Source organism: Bidens hawaiensis, unplaced genomic scaffold, assembly GCF_021521415.1.
Source record: "Bidens hawaiensis isolate Kalapana, Puna unplaced genomic scaffold, B.hawaiensis_p1.1 tig00021530_1, whole genome shotgun sequence".
NCBI lineage: Eukaryota > Viridiplantae > Streptophyta > Magnoliopsida > Asterales > Asteraceae > Bidens > Bidens hawaiensis.
Window position 1 is genome coordinate 163,563 of NW_027493353.1, and position 21,624 is coordinate 185,186.

The 21,624-nt window shown below is 34.9% G+C and overlaps 3 protein-coding genes across 3 annotated transcripts; all 3 read left to right on the forward strand.

The window, feature by feature from the left end:
* Positions 1-12,109: 12,109 nt before the first annotated feature.
* LOC143563811 (phospho-2-dehydro-3-deoxyheptonate aldolase 1, chloroplastic-like) lies at positions 12,110-16,013 on the forward strand. Its single transcript, XM_077051270.1, has 5 exons — positions 12,110-13,139; positions 13,863-14,140; positions 14,234-14,510; positions 14,573-14,818; positions 15,688-16,013. Exons 1-3 carry the CDS (start codon positions 12,639-12,641, stop codon positions 14,337-14,339), a joined length of 885 nt encoding a protein of 294 aa, XP_076907385.1. The 5' UTR covers positions 12,110-12,638; the 3' UTR covers positions 14,340-14,510; positions 14,573-14,818; positions 15,688-16,013.
* LOC143563821 (phospho-2-dehydro-3-deoxyheptonate aldolase 1, chloroplastic-like) lies at positions 14,585-15,939 on the forward strand. The gene is made up of 2 exons (XM_077051279.1): positions 14,585-14,818; positions 15,688-15,939. The coding sequence occupies exons 1-2, from the start codon at positions 14,585-14,587 to the stop codon at positions 15,937-15,939; spliced, it is 486 nt and encodes a 161-aa protein (XP_076907394.1).
* A 1,158-nt stretch (positions 16,014-17,171) lies between the features above and the next one.
* LOC143563822 (wall-associated receptor kinase 5-like) lies at positions 17,172-19,842 on the forward strand. The gene is made up of 3 exons (XM_077051281.1): positions 17,172-18,039; positions 18,801-19,141; positions 19,369-19,842. Exons 1-3 carry the CDS (start codon positions 17,172-17,174, stop codon positions 19,840-19,842), a joined length of 1,683 nt encoding a protein of 560 aa, XP_076907396.1.
* Positions 19,843-21,624: the final 1,782 nt, after the last annotated feature.

Here is a 21,624-nt window from a genome sequence, read left to right on the forward strand (position 1 = left end):
AATTACATAACCCTATATTATATACTAAAACTGGTTCCCTTATTATATATTTATAACTTATTATTTGAATTTTATAAATATAACAAAGATATTTATATCATAAAAGATATCATGAAATATTACAAAATTACCAAAACCAAATCATAATCCCTGCACCCTATCAAAATTATCTACAGCTCCATGGCTCCACTCACGTTTGAGCAGTTCTTCTCCCAATCAAAGTTTTTGCATGCCCCATAACCCAAGAAATCCTCTGCAATTAGAAATCTTCTTCATCTCTCCCATAATTCCTCATTTAAATCAATATCAACATCTCATATCCAAACACCTACAACTCTCTGATCTCTATCGAAGAACCTGTCCATTCATCAAGAACAGGAGGAATACCTGCCATAATCTTAGCCTCTCTCTGTATAATCCGAACCAACCAAGATATCAAGAAATCAGGCCAGAAGTCTTCTGCTGTTGCTCGTGGATTCAGTGCGAGAACCGGCCCTAAATCTTTGTCTCTCTATGCTCACGGATTATCCCAGAACCCACATAACCAAACCTGTGGAATCCGTCCACCTGTTCGAGGTAACCACGGGCACTTGTTTACCATTATTTTTGTTTATTTCTAAGTATTTTAAGACCCATGTGTTCTAAAAATGATGAGGCTTATTCATGAAAAATCATGTACTGGTCACAAATTCATTCCAGAACCCTAACTCGTTATCCACTATAAACTGATTTTTACAAGCCTCAAATCCTAACTGAAAACTCAGTTCCTAAACCGAATAAACGGGGTATAAACGGAACTTATTAATCTTGTTAAACTTACCGGAACCCATAAAGAGTATAAACTGTTTTGAACCCAAAAGTCTGGGCAGAAACGGTGGTGAAACCATGACCGAATTGGAGCCACCTTAGCTGCCAAATTCACGAGTAAAACTATTCAAAAACGAACCCAAACCAAGACTGTATAAAATCTGGAATTTCTCCATACTTTTGAGAAGCTTATAACATCACGTGGAGCCCCTAAAATGTCAAAGCTAAACTTTCAAATGATAGTATAAACACTTTGATATTTAACTTATAAACCGTCACTTTAAAAACCCGTAGAACCCAAAGAACCGACCCAAAAACACAACCCCCATGTATGACATATTTTTATGTCCAGGAATGATATTTATAATGGGGTTAGAGTAAGCAAAGAATATGTCCAAAAACTGTAGAGAGATTCATATGCCGTTATAAAAACCGAATAAAAGGTGTTAACGGGCCAAACCGAACCCATAGGCGGCCATATTAACTTTTGGGTGTTTAAAACGATTATCATAAGTTAAACATGTTTATTTAAGTCCTCAAATCTGGAAAAGACCAGCCCCAACCGATAATAATAAACTGTGTATTATAAACCGTTTAAACCAACACTTTTGTAACCCGTTAAACTAAGAAATGAGTCGTGCAACCTTTATAATACTATAGCATCTTTTTGCAGCCTTAAACATAATTAATTAAGTCTTGAAACATGGTATAAACCAGCCCCAAAAGATATCACTGAAAACGGGTATTAAAAGTCTTTTGAACCGACACTTTGGTAACTTGTTTTAATGAGAAACAAGTCATGCAACCTAAATAACATTATTACATTTTGTTACAGCCCTAAACATAATATTTTGATGGTTTACAATATGACCTGAAACTATTTTAAGGGAATCATCGCTTTAAAACCGAACTAGAACCCAAATGGGCCAAAACCGGGTCCGTTAGCGAAACTGCAGCTACGAACAATCTTTTAAAACCCACGAGATGTCAAAACAACCTATTTTTATTTATTATAACAGGTCCTAACTCGTTAGGTGACGAAAAGTAAGTTTTTGTTAAAAATATAACGAAAGGGCATTTTTGGAAACCGGTTATTTCTCAAAAACTGAAAGTATAAGATTGTGTTTTTGAAACAAAGGCTTATGAGTTCAAATAGCTAGATAAAAGCTATAAATGTTTAAAGGGAAAATGTATTTACAAAATGGGCCCGTTTGCAAGTTCAAACTCATTGTTTCGTTTAAAACCGATGACGAGCCGACCTTGAAAGACTAAAATGATTCAAAAATATAAAATGGATATTTTTCCATGAGTGATATGTAAAATACTTTATTATAACCTTATAAACTGTTTTAATTAATTATAACGCCCTTTTTGTAAAGAAATGGTGTTTATACGCGAGTTACGGTAAAACCGAACAAGCATTTTGAAACATATAAAATTATGATTATGAAGTTTTTGATTTTTAGCAGCAAGTATGAGTCAATAAAATCACAATTTGAGTTTTACTTATTTTATAAAAACTATCTAAGTCTTTAACTCGTTTTTTCCAAAATAAACGTTAAACGAAGGTACATGGACTAAAACCGTACAACCCCAAACTTTCAGGCCTGCAAATAACTCATTTTTATAACATATATTTTTCTGGAAAATGAGATATATCAATTAACAAAGTATTCGTTTATATACACTTTTCTTTAAAGACATATTGTTGAAAACAGACAACACTAGTGATGACCGGCATTGCTATCTTTCGTAATCTCATGACATGTTGTTCCAACCAATAATAATTAGACCTTTTATATGAATAAATATATAGCTTCTAGGGTCATATGGTAACCCGAAAACCTGAACTTTCCAAAAATGGAAACTTTATCGAAACCCGACAAATGAACTAAGGTAACTAAAACTCCCAGAAGTTGAATTATATACTGAAACACAAACACATCAATCTTATTAAGTTATTTAAGCACAAACTCCCCCATAAAAGAAAACTTTACTCATCGAGAACCAAATACGTTGAAAAACACTTAACCAGTACACAATACCAATAGTGAATTTTACATTGTTCTTCGATAACTTATTGGTGATTAATATATACACTAGGCGTACTCGGTGATTTCTAGCATAGTGCAAGCTCATTGATTATCTTTCATATACACATTGCATACGGACTGAGGTGAGTTTCGTGCTGCCCTTTTTACTTAAACTTTTTGGGCTGGATACATGCCGGTTTTACTTATGGTATGATGTTTATCAAGATGTGTTTTACTGCTAAATTTTTGTCCCAACTTTTACACAATCATTAGCCCGAGGGAATGGGTCGGAGGCTTGTATGGGTAGTACTACTTGGGATACCCCACACACAGTGACCCTATGTTGGGTAAACCACACTGAGATATGCGGATCGTTGCGGCATATAACCTACGTGTTTGACTATTGCTTTTAGCAGGGTGATAGTTCGGGACGGTTTAACTTCTAGTATGAGTTGGGGATGCTTATGCTAGTTGCAGGTTTGATTGTGGACTTGATTGATGTGCACCATGCTTTGTACTTACATACACGCAAAGTTGCGCGTTTTTATAAATGAACTGTTTTATGTGTATGTGAGCTAACCTCATGAACTCACCAACTTTTTAGTTGACACTTTTTAGCATGTATTCAGGTACTATGGGGATTAGCAATTTGGATTAGCTTTGTAATGAGAATGCTTAAGGATAGAGGCGTATGCCAAACATGAATTATGAAGATTAGATGCCAAGAAGATTAGTAGAACCAACCTCGGGATTGTAGCAGTGCCAGAGAAGAGAGAGTTGTGTAGTTACACATTGTCATATATACTTAGTGCAAACATTGTAACTTATTTTTATCAATAATATTCTGCTGCTTACACTTGGTACCAATTTGTCTTTGAAACTCCCAGCCCCCTATTGGCAGGGTGTGACAACGTAAATCGTTGACCTTGAAAAAGTTTATAATCTACAAGTGATTATTTGAACACATGTGGTCGTTATATATACACTAGTTGTATGTAGGTATACAGATATATATATATAAACAAAATTTCATGGAAAAAACGAAGCTTGCATGCGTAGGGAGGGGTCTTAGGCTTCGTACGGTGAATGGGTTGGAAATTTAGTAGTAAGTGAGAGTGTTTAGGTCTGCTTGAGTAGTTGATTTTTCTTGAGTTGCATCGATGGGGTTTGTTGAGTTTAGGTCCTTTGAGTGGGTTAGGCTTGGATGATTTATGTGAGTAGTGGTTGGACTAATAGATGAGGTTTGGCTTATTTGAGCTCAGGTTAAGTTGATGGGCTGGATAATTTGATCTTGGCTAGTTTGGGGGAAGATTTGGTTTATACATATATTTTGTAAGGAGTGTTTGGGTTACTATTTTGATATCAAATTCTATGTTGGATGGGAACGGTATGGCGATATGGTTTGTGATTTGACATAGCATGGGTCGAAGGGTTCCAAGTCTTAGTTGGGTAAACTTTGGTTTGTATACGTTCAAAGCATTCGTGGGTGTGTTTTTCGGTGTCTTTGAAATATTAGGATGGTGAGTTTGATAGGTTTTTGTGGCGCAGGAATGTCGGTAGTTAGGGCCTTTTGTTGGGTTGATTTCGTATATCTTGGACTTGCATGGGGTTTGGGTAGGTGAGGATATACTTTTGGGTGTTTAGGTTTCGTTCATATTGAGGAAAGATTTGAGTGCTCGGGAAACTTTTGAAATGGAAGGGTGGTTTGATTTAAGGTGGTAGTTTGAGACGGTATGCGGGTGTTTGGGAACTTGTGGTTGCGTTTAGGGAGATTTTTTTTAAACTAATAATAGGTATTAAATTGAAAATATCATAATTTATAAATAATATTTAAAGCATCCATGAAAAAATTTGTTAATTAAAATTACATGTTAATATATATATAACTGTATATTATATAAATAGAATTTTTGAGGTCCGAGCGTGTGAATCACACATTTTTTTTAGATTAAAATATTTTTTTTTAGATTACAATAATTTTTTTTTGTTTTTTGCTTATGAGAAAATTTAAAATACGTAAATTGAATGTCAAAATTTGTTATGAGGTATCAAACATTGAATGATGAGTGTCGTTTTGGGAATATAAATTTGCCAAAAGAAATTTTTATTTACCAAGTTCATTATTTAATATCGTGTAACGAAAATATCATGGTAAGTTAGCATGACCGGCATTGTAAATCGAGAGATCACGAGTAAACGATATATTTTTTTGATCTTTAAAGTAAAATTTCTATGAAGTTTTACATGCGAGTTTCAAGAAGATTACAAGCTATAAGTTTGTGACTTTCTCAAAAGATCAACGCGAAACTATCATAAGAAATTTAAAACGAGTTGTATCATAAGATGCAAGTTTTATTGGTGAAAATTTATAATGAAGGAAAAATGCATAATGTTGTAAAATAGATTTTAGGTAATGAGAATTCAACCATGAATATTATGTAATATAATTAAAACGTCGTGAAAAGTTTAAATAATTAAAATTTTGAAGTGATCGTCCAAAATATACGGAAGAGTTATAAATATAAAATCTTATAAAATTTTGTACAAGGACTTAAAAGACAATTTAAAGTCCATACAATAGGAAAATTTACTTGAAACGTTGAGGTGAAATTTATCATACAACCATCTTAATATGATGAAATTTATATAATAAGATTTTTGTTTTGTAAATAGTCTTAATGAAAATAAATGGCATATTAAAAATCATTATAAATAGATCAAACTATATATATACCTATATTTATTTTTTTTGACTTATATCAAAGAGATTTTTTTTATGAACGAATTTGAAATAAAAATCCTTGTGAAATCAAAATGGGAATATTGGTGTAAAACTTTTACATATAAAATCGAGATATAAAAGAATTATTAACAATAATAAAAAAAATATAACATTTATAAATGAAGACTTATGATAAGAATTTATAACAAAATGAAGGAAAATGGTTTAAATTCTTGAAACGTAATAATAATGCTTTAAGATTTAAAGGTGGAAAAATCGTGCATGAACCACCATGACTTGATATTCCGACCCTAAAACCTTTTTACAAAATTACCTTGTTGGAGTCTAAACATGTGCACGTACCACCGCGTCTTTTTCATGTTTTCGACTAAATAACGATAATGACAAAGGCAATAAATCGAGATACAACGGGATGTCAAAAAACTAGTCCACGTACCACCGAGGCTTTTATGTTTTCAACACCAAACATTTGGAAGGCGACCGGAACGCTCGCATTCGACTCGACAACTTAAAGTGGTCATCTCATATGAGACAATCTTTAAGGAGATTTGAAACAACGGAATCCAAGTTAAGCTCGTGATCCATAAAACACAATAAAAACTAATGTTTTTGCGTTTTAAGGTAAGGATACCTTGGAGTACTATGAAAGTGTGTGTATGTGTATATTTATGATTTTATAAAATAAAGAAGTATATAAATAAGAAAGTGTATTGAACAATCAAGTAGGGTAAACACGTATAGGCAACACGTATAAGGACCCTAAAGTAAAGACTATACTAGGCCGTTACGTCTAACCACCTATCCTATAGTCTTGTGGCTCTGATACCAATCTGTCACACCCCGACCAAAGGCGCCGTAACATGCCGGGGTGCAACGTGATTGGACAAATACACAAGATACTATTTAAAGTGACAATATTTATTTAACTCATTTTATTTCAACAAATCAAATAAACAACACGTCTCGTCCACACAAACAAGTTGAAAACAAGTAACAATTATACTGTTCGTTTTACTAATATCCTAATGGTCTTGGTAACGTTTTCGTCAAGTCCTCGAGTCAACAAAAGTCAAACCTGTAACATTTCATAAAATAAAGTTTGTTAGCACAAAGGTTGGTGAGCAATTCATAAGCTTGAGCATATAAGTATACAGTAATAAAAAGCCACAAAACTTGTATACAAAACAATAAATAAAAGCAACAACTTGGATAAATTGACAATCGCTAATAGAATTACGTTAGCGCCACCTAGCTACAAGGGGTTGCCAAGTAGTCTAGGATTTTATAGAATATCGTTAATTGCATTAAGTTAACGACACCTTGCTACAAGGGGATGCCAAGTAGTCTAGGATTTATAGATTCAACCAACCGAAAGCGATAAACACATAAACATATAGCATAGAACACCAAATCAAGCAAGTATTTAAGTAATGCATACAATCACGTTTGTGGGTTTAAGATTCAAGTAAATAAAGCATTTAGTTTGATAAGTATGAAATGTCACCCCAAAACGAAAGATGGAAAAAGGGGTATGAAAGTACTCACCTCGATTGATGAATCGGGAAATAATAAATGATCGACATATAAAAAGCTTGTGAACGAAACGAACGAATCCGACTTGAAAGCTAATCGAAAACGAATAAATAAAATATTAATGAACTTGAACTTTAGTTGAAACTACATTTGAAACATTGGACAAGAAGATTCGGTTGTTAATCGGATTACCGGTTAATTTGTTAATGATTAGGGACTCATACTAAATTGATAATTAAAATAAAGCAATATTATTTTATTGGGCTTTTAAATAGTTAAACCAGTGTTAAAAGAAACAAGACGGGTTTAAATCAAGAGTTCGGTTTTACGAAAATGAATATAATAAAGTTTATAATAATATTATTAATGATAATGCTAGAAATGATAATAATAATTCTAAAAAAATATGTTAGATATATATATATATATATTTATATATGTATATATATATGTATAAGATAAAGATGATAATAATAATAAAAATAATTATTATTAATAATACTAATAGAGTATAGTATATATAAAAATAATTATTATTAATAATACAAGTAATAATAGTTATAGAATAAAAGCCTTTGTATTAATTAAAGTGTTGTTGGTAAACATAATAATAATAGTAAATAATATTGATAATAAAAAGTGATACCATACTCGATGTCGGTTCGAGTTCTAAAAGAGTTCACAAAATAAATATAATAATATTATTCCTAATAATAAATGATAAGAAATATAATTTTAATAAATAATAATAATATGATCTTTAATAATAATATTAACAACTTTAATATTTATAAGGAAATGATAATAATAATCATATTAGTAATGAATACATATAATAGTACATTTAAACATGATAATACTAATAATAATCTTTATGTAGTGGTATTAATATTAGTAGTAACAATAAATTTGTTAAGTATATAAAAATAATAATACCAAAACCGGTCTATAATGAAACCCGAACCCGAGACCTCTAGTTTAATAACTAACATACCAATCGACCGAACCAAAATAACAATTGTTAATTTATACCCATAATAAAAATAACATTTCCATTTCCCCCAAATAAAAAATAACTCCATATCCATCCAACCCGAAGCAAAGACTATAACCGATACACAACCCACTTATTAACCATTTAAATCTGGAAATCAATATATGAAAACTCATAATACCAAAACCCCAATTTTAATTTACCTATTAACTGTCCCCGAGTCGTGGCTCTATACCGGGAAGTGAACGAACCGAACCTGCCGGAGATGGAAACAAAAACAGAACCGGAGGGAGAAAGAGAGAGAGGGAGAGACGGAGAGAGAGTGAGTGAGAGAGAGAGAGAGAGAAAGGGAGAGACGGACGTGACGGAGCGCCGGCGGCCGGTTTTTCGGTCTCCGGAAAATCGTGCAGGTGGGGGAGGGTGTTACGGGGCTTCCGGAAAGCCGAGAGAAAAGGGAGAGTGGTGGTGGTGCATCGGAGGTACATGGGGGAAGAGGTGGCCGGCGGTGGTGGGGTGGCTGAGATGGTCAGAGTCGGTTTCCGGCCGCCGGAAAATGGGAGTATAATATGGGGCGGCTGTTTTAAAAATATGGTTAGGTTTAGGGTTTTGCTTTTATATATGCATAACATATTTTCAAAAATGACCCCTCAAGTTTGGTATTTAGTTTATAATGATTTAAAACTTGCATAACTTTAAAGAAATCCACTTTAGTCCCTAACGTTTACTTAACCAAGCTTATAAATTATAAATAAATGTATTTGACAAATCCCACACACGCTAGAGTTATTTTATCAATAATTTGATAAAATGCCGGTTCGGGTTTACAAGCTTAACCACAACTACGATGTATAATTTATTAAAATAAACGCGAAAAATCGACATATTACAAAATGATTACAAAAAAAAACGAATATAAAACGAGACCCGAAATTGACGAATGTCACAGTATCCCCAACTTTTGGAAATTTCGTCCCGAAATCAAGATAAACTTAAAGAAAAAGTAATTATTAACGAATATTATCTTTAGTAAGATAATTGCATGAACTAATTTTAAGCAAAAGAATAACGTCAAATCCTAGCATGACTCAAAAAACGCAACGAATGAGAACATAATAAAGGCACTTATATATAGGATGTACCGGCGGCGTATCCACCATGCCTTTATCACGATTCGCATTACCATTGTGTTTCTGCCATCATCCTCGGGTCTGAGTTATCGCACACAAGTGTACTCACTATAGCTTCCATACGGGGATTTCGATATTAAGTGTGCACCCATAATTATTTCGATCGTCGTATGGCCCACATAGTTCGTCCATTGTGTGGTTTAAGAGGCATATTTATTTTGAATTATTTAAATAATAAATAGACACGTACAAGTATAGGTACGTGTATTTAGGAAAAAAAAGCTCATCCCTAGCCGGATAGATGGGCTTGGGTATCGGGTACCTGAATAACCCGTTTACCACTAATCTAGTCGTCTTTGATACATGCTACACATGTTCATGATTACTTATATTTAGTAAAATGCTCGTTTCCACTCGTGAGTTCAAACAGTCTATATACACAAAGCTTAAACTCGGGCTCATTACGAAAGTAAGTTTTCTTTGCATTGCTGGAGGGACACATATTGGAACATGTCAACTAATACCATTGATCAATACATTTATATAGTGTATAAATATAAAAATTTTGATTGACCCCAATATTTTTGGTACGGTGACCAATATGCCTGAAAATTGTGGTACATATATAATCCTATTTTGGTCCCTCCTTGTTCACTAGTCGTGGGTTCGATCCCCGCTTCCGGCGTATTTGTTATGATTTTTGTTCCTTATATTGCTCGTCCTAGATAATATATGTTAACCGCTGAATTTTCAGATTAAATATAAAATTTGAAAGTCATTTCTATAAGACCATCCGTAGTGGAACAGCGTTGCGGTGTTTTGGGTTTTCACTGGGGAACACCGCCCCCTAGGCGTTGGGGGGGGGGGGGGGCGTTTTCTACAAAACACGATGGTGGTATGAATTTTGACAAAATTGTGTGTGGGGAGAGGAGATAGAGGGGAATAAATGTAATTATTGTAGGAGAGTTATGACATTTTACCCACTACGCCACTTTTTGCAAAACTCTCAATTGATGACGGGATGCCATATGGAGCAAAATGCCTAAGGATGAGGTGTTTTGACTACACATGGTCTAATAAAGTGATGTTTATTCAAAACAGATAGCTATGGCTTCCTTCATATTTTTAACCTATATCAAAAAATGAGACTTGACATCTAACATAAACAAGAAATTTGATATCTTACTAAAGGGGTGTTTGAGATTCCTTATTTTAGCTGCTTATAGCTTATAACTTATGGGTTATAAGTTATAAGGTGTTTGTGAAAGTTAGGTTTTATGAGTGTATAAGGTATAAGTTACAACTTTGTAACTTATACCTTATGCCTTAAATAAGTTATAAGGAGGTAAAATAAGGAATCCTAAACACCCGTTAAAATGTTAAACCTGATTGAAATTAATTGTGAAATTGTAATGGTTTTAGTTGTTCTTAATTGGAACTTTAGTGATAAAAACTTGACCCAAACCGAACATTTAAATGTCAAGTTGATAGAAATCCGGCACGAAAAATAAAGCTATCTCGGTCGAAAAAAGTCCTAGCCCCACCACTGCTTTATTTGAGGCTTGAGCCCGTTTAAGCTTGAAAATTTTAAGCTTGCAACAAATTATTGAAATAGAATGTAATACTCTTGTGTGTGTGTGTGTGTGTGTGTTGAGAGGAGGAAGAAGGGGGGGGGGGGGGGGGGGGGGCATTTTTAGCTTAATCCACAAGAACCCACACCACTAGGAAATGAAAATAACAAGTATTAGGGAATGTTCGAGTGTTGTAGACTAGCTATGTGTTCCACGAGATCTAATCATAGTATATAGTGTCTTTCTTGATTCTGCAACTCTGAAATGATATCGTCGACAATGACTCCATCGCTCAATGGGTCCATCACGTACTTTGGTGATATTGCATTTCTGTCATGCTTCTAAAATCATATTATGCAATATGATACACCCGTTCATTAGATTCCTTATTTTCTAGGGCTTTGTTACACGTGTTGGTCGATTAAGTATACCCTATCTAGATGTTAGAATGTCAAAACCTCGCTCGACATCTTTTCTCACCGACTCTTGCACCTTCTTGAACTTTCTTTCGTTTTCTTCGATTGACCATCCATATGCTTTCATAAAAATAGAAGCCGGGTATATCCAATCAAACTAGATAATATCCACTGGGTATATTCGCCCATTAACCTGAAATGGACAACAAAAGTGTTGAATAACGGGGATTGATGGAAGCCATTGATGTCATTTTTGAACAGATAACCCCAAAGTACGCGTGCCAAAACCATAAAATCATTTGACACCATCGCTTCGAGTGAGATCGTTAGGTATTGGTCATCAGCTCTCATATATTGGACATGCAAACTCGTTGGACACGTCCTCTAAATGATATGTGTACAAGTCGACGCTATTGAGCATCCCTTGAAGGCCCATCTAGATTCATGTGTTTTGCACAAAAATGCAATGTTGTGGCTAATCAGTGTACATAAGAACTCTTTACTTTATAAATGAATAATCGAATTGCAAAATATTCTAAACATAACCAAATATTCATTGCTTTCATCATGAGGATGGCAGGTTGTGAGCCGACAAAACCGTTGTTGTGCATTTTTTTACGACGCAAAACTCATTTTAAACCTCCCGTCGTAACCTGCTTGAAACCACTCAAAATTTGCGTTTATATCCCCAACAATTTTTAAAAATAATTCTTTCGGCAAACAAAATCTCGCCCTTAATTGTCTCAACATTGTACTTTGGGGTTCAACGAAGTAATATGTTTTTGTTGACCATGTCATACCTTTAACTTCTATTGCTACCACAGGCACTTTGAACATAAGCTCAATTCCACTAGAAATAGTAGAGTCAAAAAGTAGTGAAATTTCACTAGAATCAGATAAGTCAGAAGACAACCCAACACCACTTAAATCAAAATTTTTTCATATGAATAAAAAAAAACAATAATAGGTTGAAAAAAGAATGAGTAGAGTTGTTTTTAACTTGGTTGTGTATAAAATGAATGGAAATGAACTAAATATGTATAATGAAAAACTGAAAAAATTAATTTTTTATGTACTGGCAAACGGTCAAATGACCGTTGCCAACAATCCAATTTCATCTTCTCACCCTGAGTTCCACAACCCGAAAACCAAGCTCCCAATCACTACTCGAATATGACAGAGCGATATGCTACGGGTAGTCACTCGCTCAACTCGGACAAGTAACGAGTGGAGTGCCCCACCCACCCTTCTCAACCTATATAACAAATTAGTAATTTACTAATATGCCCCTATGTTTTCCAACCTAACACCTAAACCTACTTCTTATATATAGCCAAAAATACCTCTCGTCCTTATAATAACCCCTTATACATCTCACTCCATCTTGTCTCACTTCTCTACCACCCAACAACAAATGGCTCTTCACAACACCAACACACACCTCCAAACTCAATCTCTTTCACCACCACTCAAATCCTTCCCGACCACCACCACCTCATCCTTCCGCCTCGTCTCCGCCCTACACTCCCCGGACCCATCCAATTCAAAACCACCTTCTCCCGCCACCTCAGCCACCATCTCCACGTCCAACATCACAACATCATCACCAAAATGGTCCGTTAGCAGTTGGAAAGCCAAGAAGGCTCTCCAACTGCCAGAATACCCCGATCAAAACGACCTTGAGTCGGTCCTCCAGACGCTTGAAGCTTTCCCGCCTATTGTATTCGCGGGAGAAGCTAGAAACCTGGAGGACCGGCTCGGTGAGGCCGCAATGGGGAATGCGTTTTTGTTACAAGGTGGTGATTGTGCTGAAAGCTTCAAGGAGTTTAATGCTAATTATATTCGTGACACCTTTAGAGTTATTCTTCAAATGGGTGCTGTGTTGATGTTTGGTGGTCAAATGCCTGTTATTAAGGTTAGTTATTATTTCAGTTTCTTTAATTATATAGAAAGCTATACACCATTTTGTTAGTTTTTGAGATATACCATTATTTTTATTTATAAATTACTGGATATATGAAAATATAGATTATAAGTCACAAGTTTTTTTTTAGTTACTTAAAGTTGTAACATAATTTTTGGCTAGATTACCGATTTCATTTTCTTCAATTATACAGAAAGTTACATCATTTTTTAATATTTGGAATATACCATTATTATTATTGTTGTTGTTGTAATAATCCATATATTTTGTTAGTTGCTTAAAATTAAAATATGAAAATTTTGTTAGTTATACAGAAAGCTACATCATTTTTTAATATTTGGAATGTACCATTATTGTTATTATTATTATTATTATTATTATAAAATTATAATCAATATATTTTTTTAGTTGCTTGAAATTCAAATATGAAAACTTTTAATGCAATAAATTCTATAACAAAATTCGGTTTGGTTATAAATTCCGGTTCGGTCTTTTACGATTCTGTACATGCAAAACCAAAACCGAATTTGAAATTCAATTTTGGAAAACACATAAATAAAACCGTTGGTTTTGGGTTGAGTTGGGTTCGTTTATGTTAGTTATTCCAGTTTTGGATCAGTTATTTCGGTTTTATGTGCATCCCTAAATTACAGAGCATTTGAATATGAATTGTTTTGGATTCTGGGTATTTGATAGATTAAAGTTTAATCACAGGTGGGAAGAATGGCGGGTCAATTTGCAAAGCCTCGATCGGATTCTTTTGAAGAAAAGGATGGTGTGAAGCTACCATGTTACAGAGGTGATAATGTTAATCGTGATGCATTTGATCTGAAATCTAGAACACCAGACCCGCAACGATTGATCAGAGCGTATACGCAATCTGCAGCTACACTTAATCTTTTGAGGGCTTTTGCCACTGGAGGCTATGCAGCCTTGCAAAGGGTTAACCAGTGGAATCTTGATTTTACAGAAAATAGTGAACAAGGTGACAGGTATGGTAATTTAGGTTTATAATTATTTGGTTTATAAAATATTGAGGAATTTTTTTACAAGGATGGGTCAATGAATTGATATTTTTCGGTTAGGTACCGTGAGCTAGCGAGCCAAGTTGATGATGCACTCGGGTTCATGGCGGCTGCTGGCCTTACGATCGATCATCCCATCATGACCACAACTGAATTCTGGACGTGACACGAATGTCTACACTTGCCTTATGAACAATCTTTAACTCGATTAGATTCAACTTCCGGGTTATACTATGATTGTTCGGCCCATTTCCTTTGGGTCGGGGAACGAACCCGTCAATTGGATGGTGCCCATGTGGAATTCCTAAGAGGAATTGCAAACCCTCTTGGAATTAAGGTAATCTATATTTTTTATTTATCATTGTTAGAAGACAATGTATTGACAAGTTTATTCTTAAGGTGAGTGACAAAATGGATCCAAATGAGTTAAACAAGATCATTGACATCTTGAATCCTGAGAACAAACCCGGCAGGATTACTATTATAACAAGAATGGGAGCAGAGAACATGCGAGTGAAGCTTCCTCATCTTGTTAGAGCAGTTAGAAGAGCGGGTCAAATTGTTACTTGGGTCACGGATCCTATGCACGGGAACACGATTAAGGCTCCAAATGGTTTAAAAACTCGTCCCTTCGATGCTATCAGGGTAATTCACTCATCTTTGTCATCTATATGGTTTGGATTTTCACGATGTTTTGTCCTAAATTGCCTGCATTATTCGTGTTTTGACATGAAAAAGACCTTTTGTGTTTGTTAGACAAGCTTTAGACCTTAATAGGCTACCTTTCGCTTCACGTTTGAGCGTGGCCCTTTTACAATGAGAGTGAAAAGTGGAAAGATGGATGAGTTGGACGGGTTGAATAATGGGTCAAAATGTTTTATCATGGAAACGGGTCCACAATGATGGGTATACAAACACTCTTTTGTAAATTTGTAACAAAAAATAAATTAATTATGATTACAATATCAATATTATTACAACTAAATGTTATTTTTGACCTGTATAAGATAAAACGTGACACATATCCACTCCTTTATTTAAATGGATCGAAACTTACACCAACGGGGTTGTTGATACACTTTTCTTCAATGAGCATTATTAGTGATACTAATAGAGCATCTCATTAGTATATTCTCGTGCCACTTGTTAGATCGCGGACCACCCCATGTGTTATTATTCGAGTGGGTCCAAAATGGATTGTATACGATCTGTTTATTTTAGAGTGTAGCTATCAGGGGACCGATATGTTGAAACTACCCTTAATGATTGTTGTGTACAAAACACGTTTTAATTAAGTAACGTTTAAGCAAAATATCTTGAAACACGCCAGTCTTAAAACGAGTGGATGATAAATCAGTAATTTTAGTTGTTGATTAGTTAGTTGACTAGCCTTGGTCCATCTTTTTATTTCAGTTAAATAAATTTAGTACATAATTGATTCATTAACCTGGTTAGATCATTTAAGTTATTATAAAAACAATTTATAACAACTATTTGTTGTATTCTTGTAACAGGCGGAGGTGAGAGCTTTCTTTGATGTGCACGAGCAAGAAGGTAGCCACCCGGGAGGGGTTCATCTTGAAATGACTGGACAAAACGTGACCGAGTGCATCGGTGGGTCGAGAACCGTGACCTTTGATGATCTTGGATCACGTTACCACACCCATTGTGACCCGCGGCTTAATGCCTCTCAGTCACTTGAGTTAGCCTTTATCATCGCTGAGCGCCTACAAAAGCGAAGAATTACCGCGAGAAAATTTAACTAAGCTTTAAGTTAATTTATTTATTTATTTATTTATTTATGTGTGTTCTGTTATATATAAATAAATCCTGTTGTGTATATTTAGTGTTATTATGGTTTAAGACATCTGAGATCTTTATATGATTAATCATTTCAAGAATAATGATGGGTCAAATTATATGCTTATTAATCTGGCATTAATTGATCTTTAATTTTCAAATCACTTGGAATTTAACAGATTTGGCATAGGTCATTTACTCATGCATTACAATGAGGGTGTGAAGTTGATATCTTATAGTCTCATGTTCGAAACTTGACTAAGGGTGTTTTCCCTAGACACTATTTATGATACATACATACTTGATACTTGATAAAGATCGCTATGCCCTGTTTATATGGCATGAATCAGTGTGACGATCTTACATGGATTCAGTGTTAACAGCCAAAAGGTAAGGATATTGTGACCCATTAAACGTAAGTTGAACTTATGATAGTACTAATTAGAAGATAATTAAAAATAACATACAACTATTTCCTAGACAAAATCAACAAATTAACAATAGCGAAACATACACGACCTAACCTAGTCCGTGATCCCTAATTAAGTTAAGGAGTTCTAGTTATTTCACTTATAGATCTAAAAGCGGATCTAGAGACATTTACAACCTTTAAGACACTATACAATAAAACAATAGAATGCAGCCTTCTTCGATGTATGCAATCCACCAGAAATGAGAACGTTTTTTTAATGAAGGTGGTCACTAGAAATCATAAAAATAAAGAACAATCAAGGGACCTTGGAAACACCCATTATATTTTGTAATTTTATGCTTATAGTTAGTTATACACCATGACTTGGCCTAGGTAGTTGATTATCTAGAGGTCTCATATAGATAAATTAGTCAAGGTTGCTTAGGAATTCATAGTCAACAAATGTTTTTTTTTTTTTTGGAATTACTGTAAGCAAAATATTTTTAAAGAAAGGGAGGTGAAATCAAGGATTCAAGGGCAAAGTTGATTTTTTGAGTATGAGGTGTCACAAATGTTTTGTATGGAATTATGGATCTTTTAATGAAGGCAACTGCTAAAACAATGTAGCAAGAATAGAAACAAAAAAGACAACTGGTGCATACAAAGAAAGAAATACTAGGCAAATCATGATCTCCTAGGAACCTTAAGCAATAGCTGATCTCACCTACAGGCAATATTTGTACCTTATATATCCAGCACCATATGATACTAACCCCTAAAACCAAAATGAAATTGCCTCAGCTAGTAATGCTGCTGCTGCAAACTTCAATTATCGGGTTAGCGATTAATGTTACACAATGTTACCGACAAGTGCCCAAAACACATGGAAATGTTACTATACGTTACCCATTCGGAACCAAAGAAGCCTGCCATATGGACAAGTCTTATTACATAGAATGTGACTCAGCAAGGCAGGTTCCCTGCTTGAACCAAGCTTTCAGCTCTTCTGAAGGATCAACTATATCTATAGACGGTTTCGAGGTAAAACTAGATGGCCATCTAACTGTTAATCTCCCTATTGCTCATGGTTGCTATATCGAATTATGGAGTTTACTTAGTGGTTCATCAAATTCATACAATATGTCCAGGTTCCCATTCTCAAGCAGACTAAACAATTTTCTTGGAGTAGGGCACTACATTGAAGACCATATTAAACTTGCAGAGCCTGTTGTGACTGCAAAGAGCCTAACAGACTTCTATAACTTGGAAAATACAAAAAATGGGTCATGTCTAGACCATGAGTGTCGCAAATCTGTCATTCCTCTGAACATGACATATGCAAAAATTGCTGTCAGACCAAATGAAAACAACACAAAAGTATTGTATTCTAACATGTGTGGTTATTCTTTCCTTGTGGATAAACATCTGTTTAACTTTAACAATGGTGATCATAGCACTTTTTCCTCGAACAAGTCCTTCCCGGACAAATGGTCTGCTGGGAATACAACATATGAAGAAGCTCAGAAGGATAAAAGAACCTATATGTACCAAGAAAAAAATGCATGTGTTGATAGAGAAGACATTTTTCATGGCTATCGCTGCAAATGCCCACAGGGATACATGGGAAACCCGTACATCCAGAATGGATGTCAAGGTACTGTCTACACTACGTCATATTTTGCATTTAAATAATATATATGCGAGCACTCATTATTATTATGAGAACCAATTAATCGCCACTTTTAACGTTATTCTCATGGTTTGCTTGTGGTGCACGCATATAATGTATATATGTGTGAACCCTCGGGTGAGCAAAAGTGAAATTGCACTAATTTTGACGTTATTTTACTAATCTTGTGAAAATAACGTTAAAAGTGGCGGAAGGTTAATCAGGCATCATGTGGTGGCGTTGATAGTCGAAAGACAAGGGTACATGCACCAATCGGCAGTGTCCCGATTGTTCAGTGTTACATGCCTTATGTCCAAGGCTTGATGCAAAACTACTATCGAGCCAGGGTCTCACCAGAAGCAGCCTCTCTATTTCTAAAGGTAGAGGTAAGACTGTCTACATCTTACCCTCCTCAGACCCTACCATAGCTTTGCTATTGGTGAGATATACTGAGTACGATGATGATGAATTATTCTCATGTTTTCAATTAGATGTCAGGGAGTGTGAATCTCCAAAACTCAATGATTGCTTGCTGGGACATTGTAAGAACCCATATGGGAGTTATTCTTGTGTTCACTGTAAACGACCCCATTGTGATACAAAAAGAGGTGTACAGTGCACAAATGATAGCTCAGGAAATACATCCTTCATTAAAGGTAATCACACTGACACAAGATAATTGAATAGTTGAGGTGGCTAGGTACCCCTTTGATGACTATAATAAAAGATTGAGATCTATGATGCAGGTTTCATTGAAGGTGTCATCGGTGCAGCTTTGACAATATTTTTTGTTTATTGGAGAGTTAAGCAAAGGAGAAAAATCGAGGTTAGAAAGGACTTCTTCAAGCAAAATGGTGGTATCATGTTACAGGAAATGCTATTTATATGCAAAGATACGGGAAACAAAGCAAAAATTTTCACAGAAGAAGAGCTGAAAAAAGCAACTGACAACTTCAACGATGCCAATGTTATAGGCCAAGGCGGTTATGGTATGGCTTACAAAGGAATCTTAACAGACAAGACACTTGTAGCCATCAAGAAGTCTAAAGTAATTGACCAAAACCAAGTCAAGCAGTTTGTGAATGAGGTAATCATTCTATCAAAAATCAATCATCCAAATATTGTAGAACTCCTTGGATGTTGTCTAGAAACGCATGTTCCCTTGCTTGTGTATGAATATGTAACCAATGACACCTTATGTCACCACATACATACAAAGGATCCTATATTGACATTGGACAAACGGCTGAAGATATCTGAAGACATTGCTGAAGCTCTTTCGTACCTGCATTCAACGGTACGCATAATCCATAGAGATGTGAAACCATCAAATATACTGTTGATGATGATTTCACTGCAAAAGTGTCTGATTTTGGGATATCAAGATTCGTTCCTCCTGGTCAAACTCAATTTTCAACTTTTGTTAAAGGAACCGCAGGGTATGTGGATCCTGAATACTTTCGAACCTGTAAGTTAACCGAGAAGAGTGATGTTTACAGTTTTGGAGTTGTTCTTGTAGAGTTACTTACGGGAACAAATATTCAGTCCTTAGAGATATCGCTAATAGTCCATAAAGGTGCAGCAGCATACTTCGGTTCGCTACTGGAACAAAATGCATTGGTTAAAGTTCTTGATGATCAACTGAAGAGAGATGAGTATACTGAGGTGGTGAAATGTGTTGCTAAGATAGCAGTTAGCTGCCTTGATCTTAAAGCAAAGACAAGGCCCACGATGAAGGAAATAAAAGAAGAGTTGAAACAATTAAGATGCCTTTTGTTGTCGATATAGATATGAATCAAAACACTTGAGGTCTATATGTGTATATATTTTCTATTAATAGTTTCCTTTTTAAAGTAAGTTGGTTTTCGTGTTTCTATATTTGTTGACCACTTAGTTCGATCTCTTGACACGTTCGCGTCATTCTGTGGACTATGTTAGAGAAATTGGCTCGCAAACATAAACCAAAAAGACTATGAGATCAAGTAGTCGACACATCACATGTTTTTCTTAAGAAATCAAAAGAGGATTTGATATATTTTCAGCTTATATATAAATAAGACGATTCCTATGCATAAAAGAAAAGGCATAACAATGGCTAAATTTTAGCATTCCTTAATTTATGCTTGGACCTTTGACTTTGATCGCATGTTTAGAAGACCAGAGGTCAGTAAGAAAAGCCCAACAAAGTTCAGTTGAATCTCTAGTCATAGGTTGTGAGTCCAACGCATAAGTTGCAAGATGTGTGCCAAAGGAAGAATGCCTTGGTGAGAAGAGGAGGTTTGAAATGTTGGATGAACAAAGACCGGAGAAAATTATCTCCAAATTTGATAGATGGAAAAAATAATAAACAGATGATGCAGCAAACTCTGTTTGAAAAAAGTGTTCAAGATCAGAAAGTGGTGACAAAGGTTGCATTAAGTAAGGAAGTAGATGGATTAAAAGTTGAGTTTGGAGACATGTTAAGTAAGTGTGTGGGCCTAAGAATATGTCTTAAATGGTTAAAGCCAAAGGTCCAAGAATATGTCTTCTAATTTATGTCTAGGAGCTGTCTTATTTCCCTACAAATATACTAAATTCTCTTTTTCATATAAATTGGACCCAAAACTTGTGACTGCACATGTGACATGTGGGTCAAGTGTTTGGTCTAGTTTGTTAGATAAAAAAACTAACTAGTAAATAAGTTACTATTGATCAAAACATTATTGAAAGTTAATCTTGAAACGTTTCATCAAGAAAGTTGAAGGGGCTAAGTGAAAGAATTTAAGTAAGTTTATTTTGGTACGTTTATTTAGTATGGTAAGAATAAACTAGTTATTTAGTTTATAAGAATGAGTTGTCTTGTTTTGCAAGTTGTTAGTTTAGTATAAATAGATGGTTAGAGTTTTTGTAATTTGTAAGAGTCAATAATTATAATAAAACAGAAAGAGTCGATCTTGGTTGAGATCAAAGTATTGTGTTATTGGGCATGATTTCCAACAATTAACACTATGCATCAACCCATGATGAAACCACATCCAAAGTTTTTCCTTTTCAATTCCATGCAAATAAATTACTTCACAGGTGGACTAGAATTATTTTTCACCGACCCCACATGAATATCAATTATAATGGGCTTGCATGGAAGCAAAACGTCATGTTGATTTGATTTGAAGTTAACAAAGTGTTCAGGGAATGATCAAGTAGAAGCGGGAGGTTTAACCTAGTATGTGATCTTGTTTTATTTTGTCGGACACTCTTTCTAGCCATGAGAGGAAATCGCAACAAGGAGTTTGTTTTTATGGCGGAAAAACCAACAGACGTGTCGCCGAAGAAACGAAAGAGTGGGGAGCTAAGGAATTCGTTTGATGACCGAAAAGACGGAATATAGGGGTGCAGCCCCGTTAGCTGCAGTGCAGGGTGAGAAGAGAGAGATATCGAAGGGTATATCAAAGAAGGAAGCGGGATGTTTTGTGGAGATAAAGTCCCCACTTAGATTTGAATTAATAAACCAAGAAGAAAGTAAGGGTTGGTCACGATTTTTGTGATCAGTGAGAAAGGAGCGTTAAGAAGGTGATCTTAGTTTGTGATCAC

Coding starts and splice junctions, on each gene's coding strand:
- LOC143563822 (XM_077051281.1), top strand. CDS start 17,172: ATGAAATTGCCTCAGCTAGTAATGCTGCTGCTGCAAACTTCAATTATC. Junction 18,040..18,800: donor CATCCAGAATGGATGTCAAG/GTACTGTCTACA, acceptor TCTATGATGCAG/GTTTCATTGAAGGTGTCATC. Junction 19,142..19,368: donor TCAAGCAGTTTGTGAATGAG/GTAATCATTCTA, acceptor CATAATCCATAG/AGATGTGAAACCATCAAATA.
- LOC143563811 (XM_077051270.1), top strand. CDS start 12,639: ATGGCTCTTCACAACACCAACACACACCTCCAAACTCAATCTCTTTCA. Junction 13,140..13,862: donor GTCAAATGCCTGTTATTAAG/GTTAGTTATTAT, acceptor GTTTAATCACAG/GTGGGAAGAATGGCGGGTCA. Junction 14,141..14,233: donor AATAGTGAACAAGGTGACAG/GTATGGTAATTT, acceptor TTTTTCGGTTAG/GTACCGTGAGCTAGCGAGCC.
- LOC143563821 (XM_077051279.1), top strand. CDS start 14,585: ATGGATCCAAATGAGTTAAACAAGATCATTGACATCTTGAATCCTGAG. Junction 14,819..15,687: donor GTCCCTTCGATGCTATCAGG/GTAATTCACTCA, acceptor TTCTTGTAACAG/GCGGAGGTGAGAGCTTTCTT.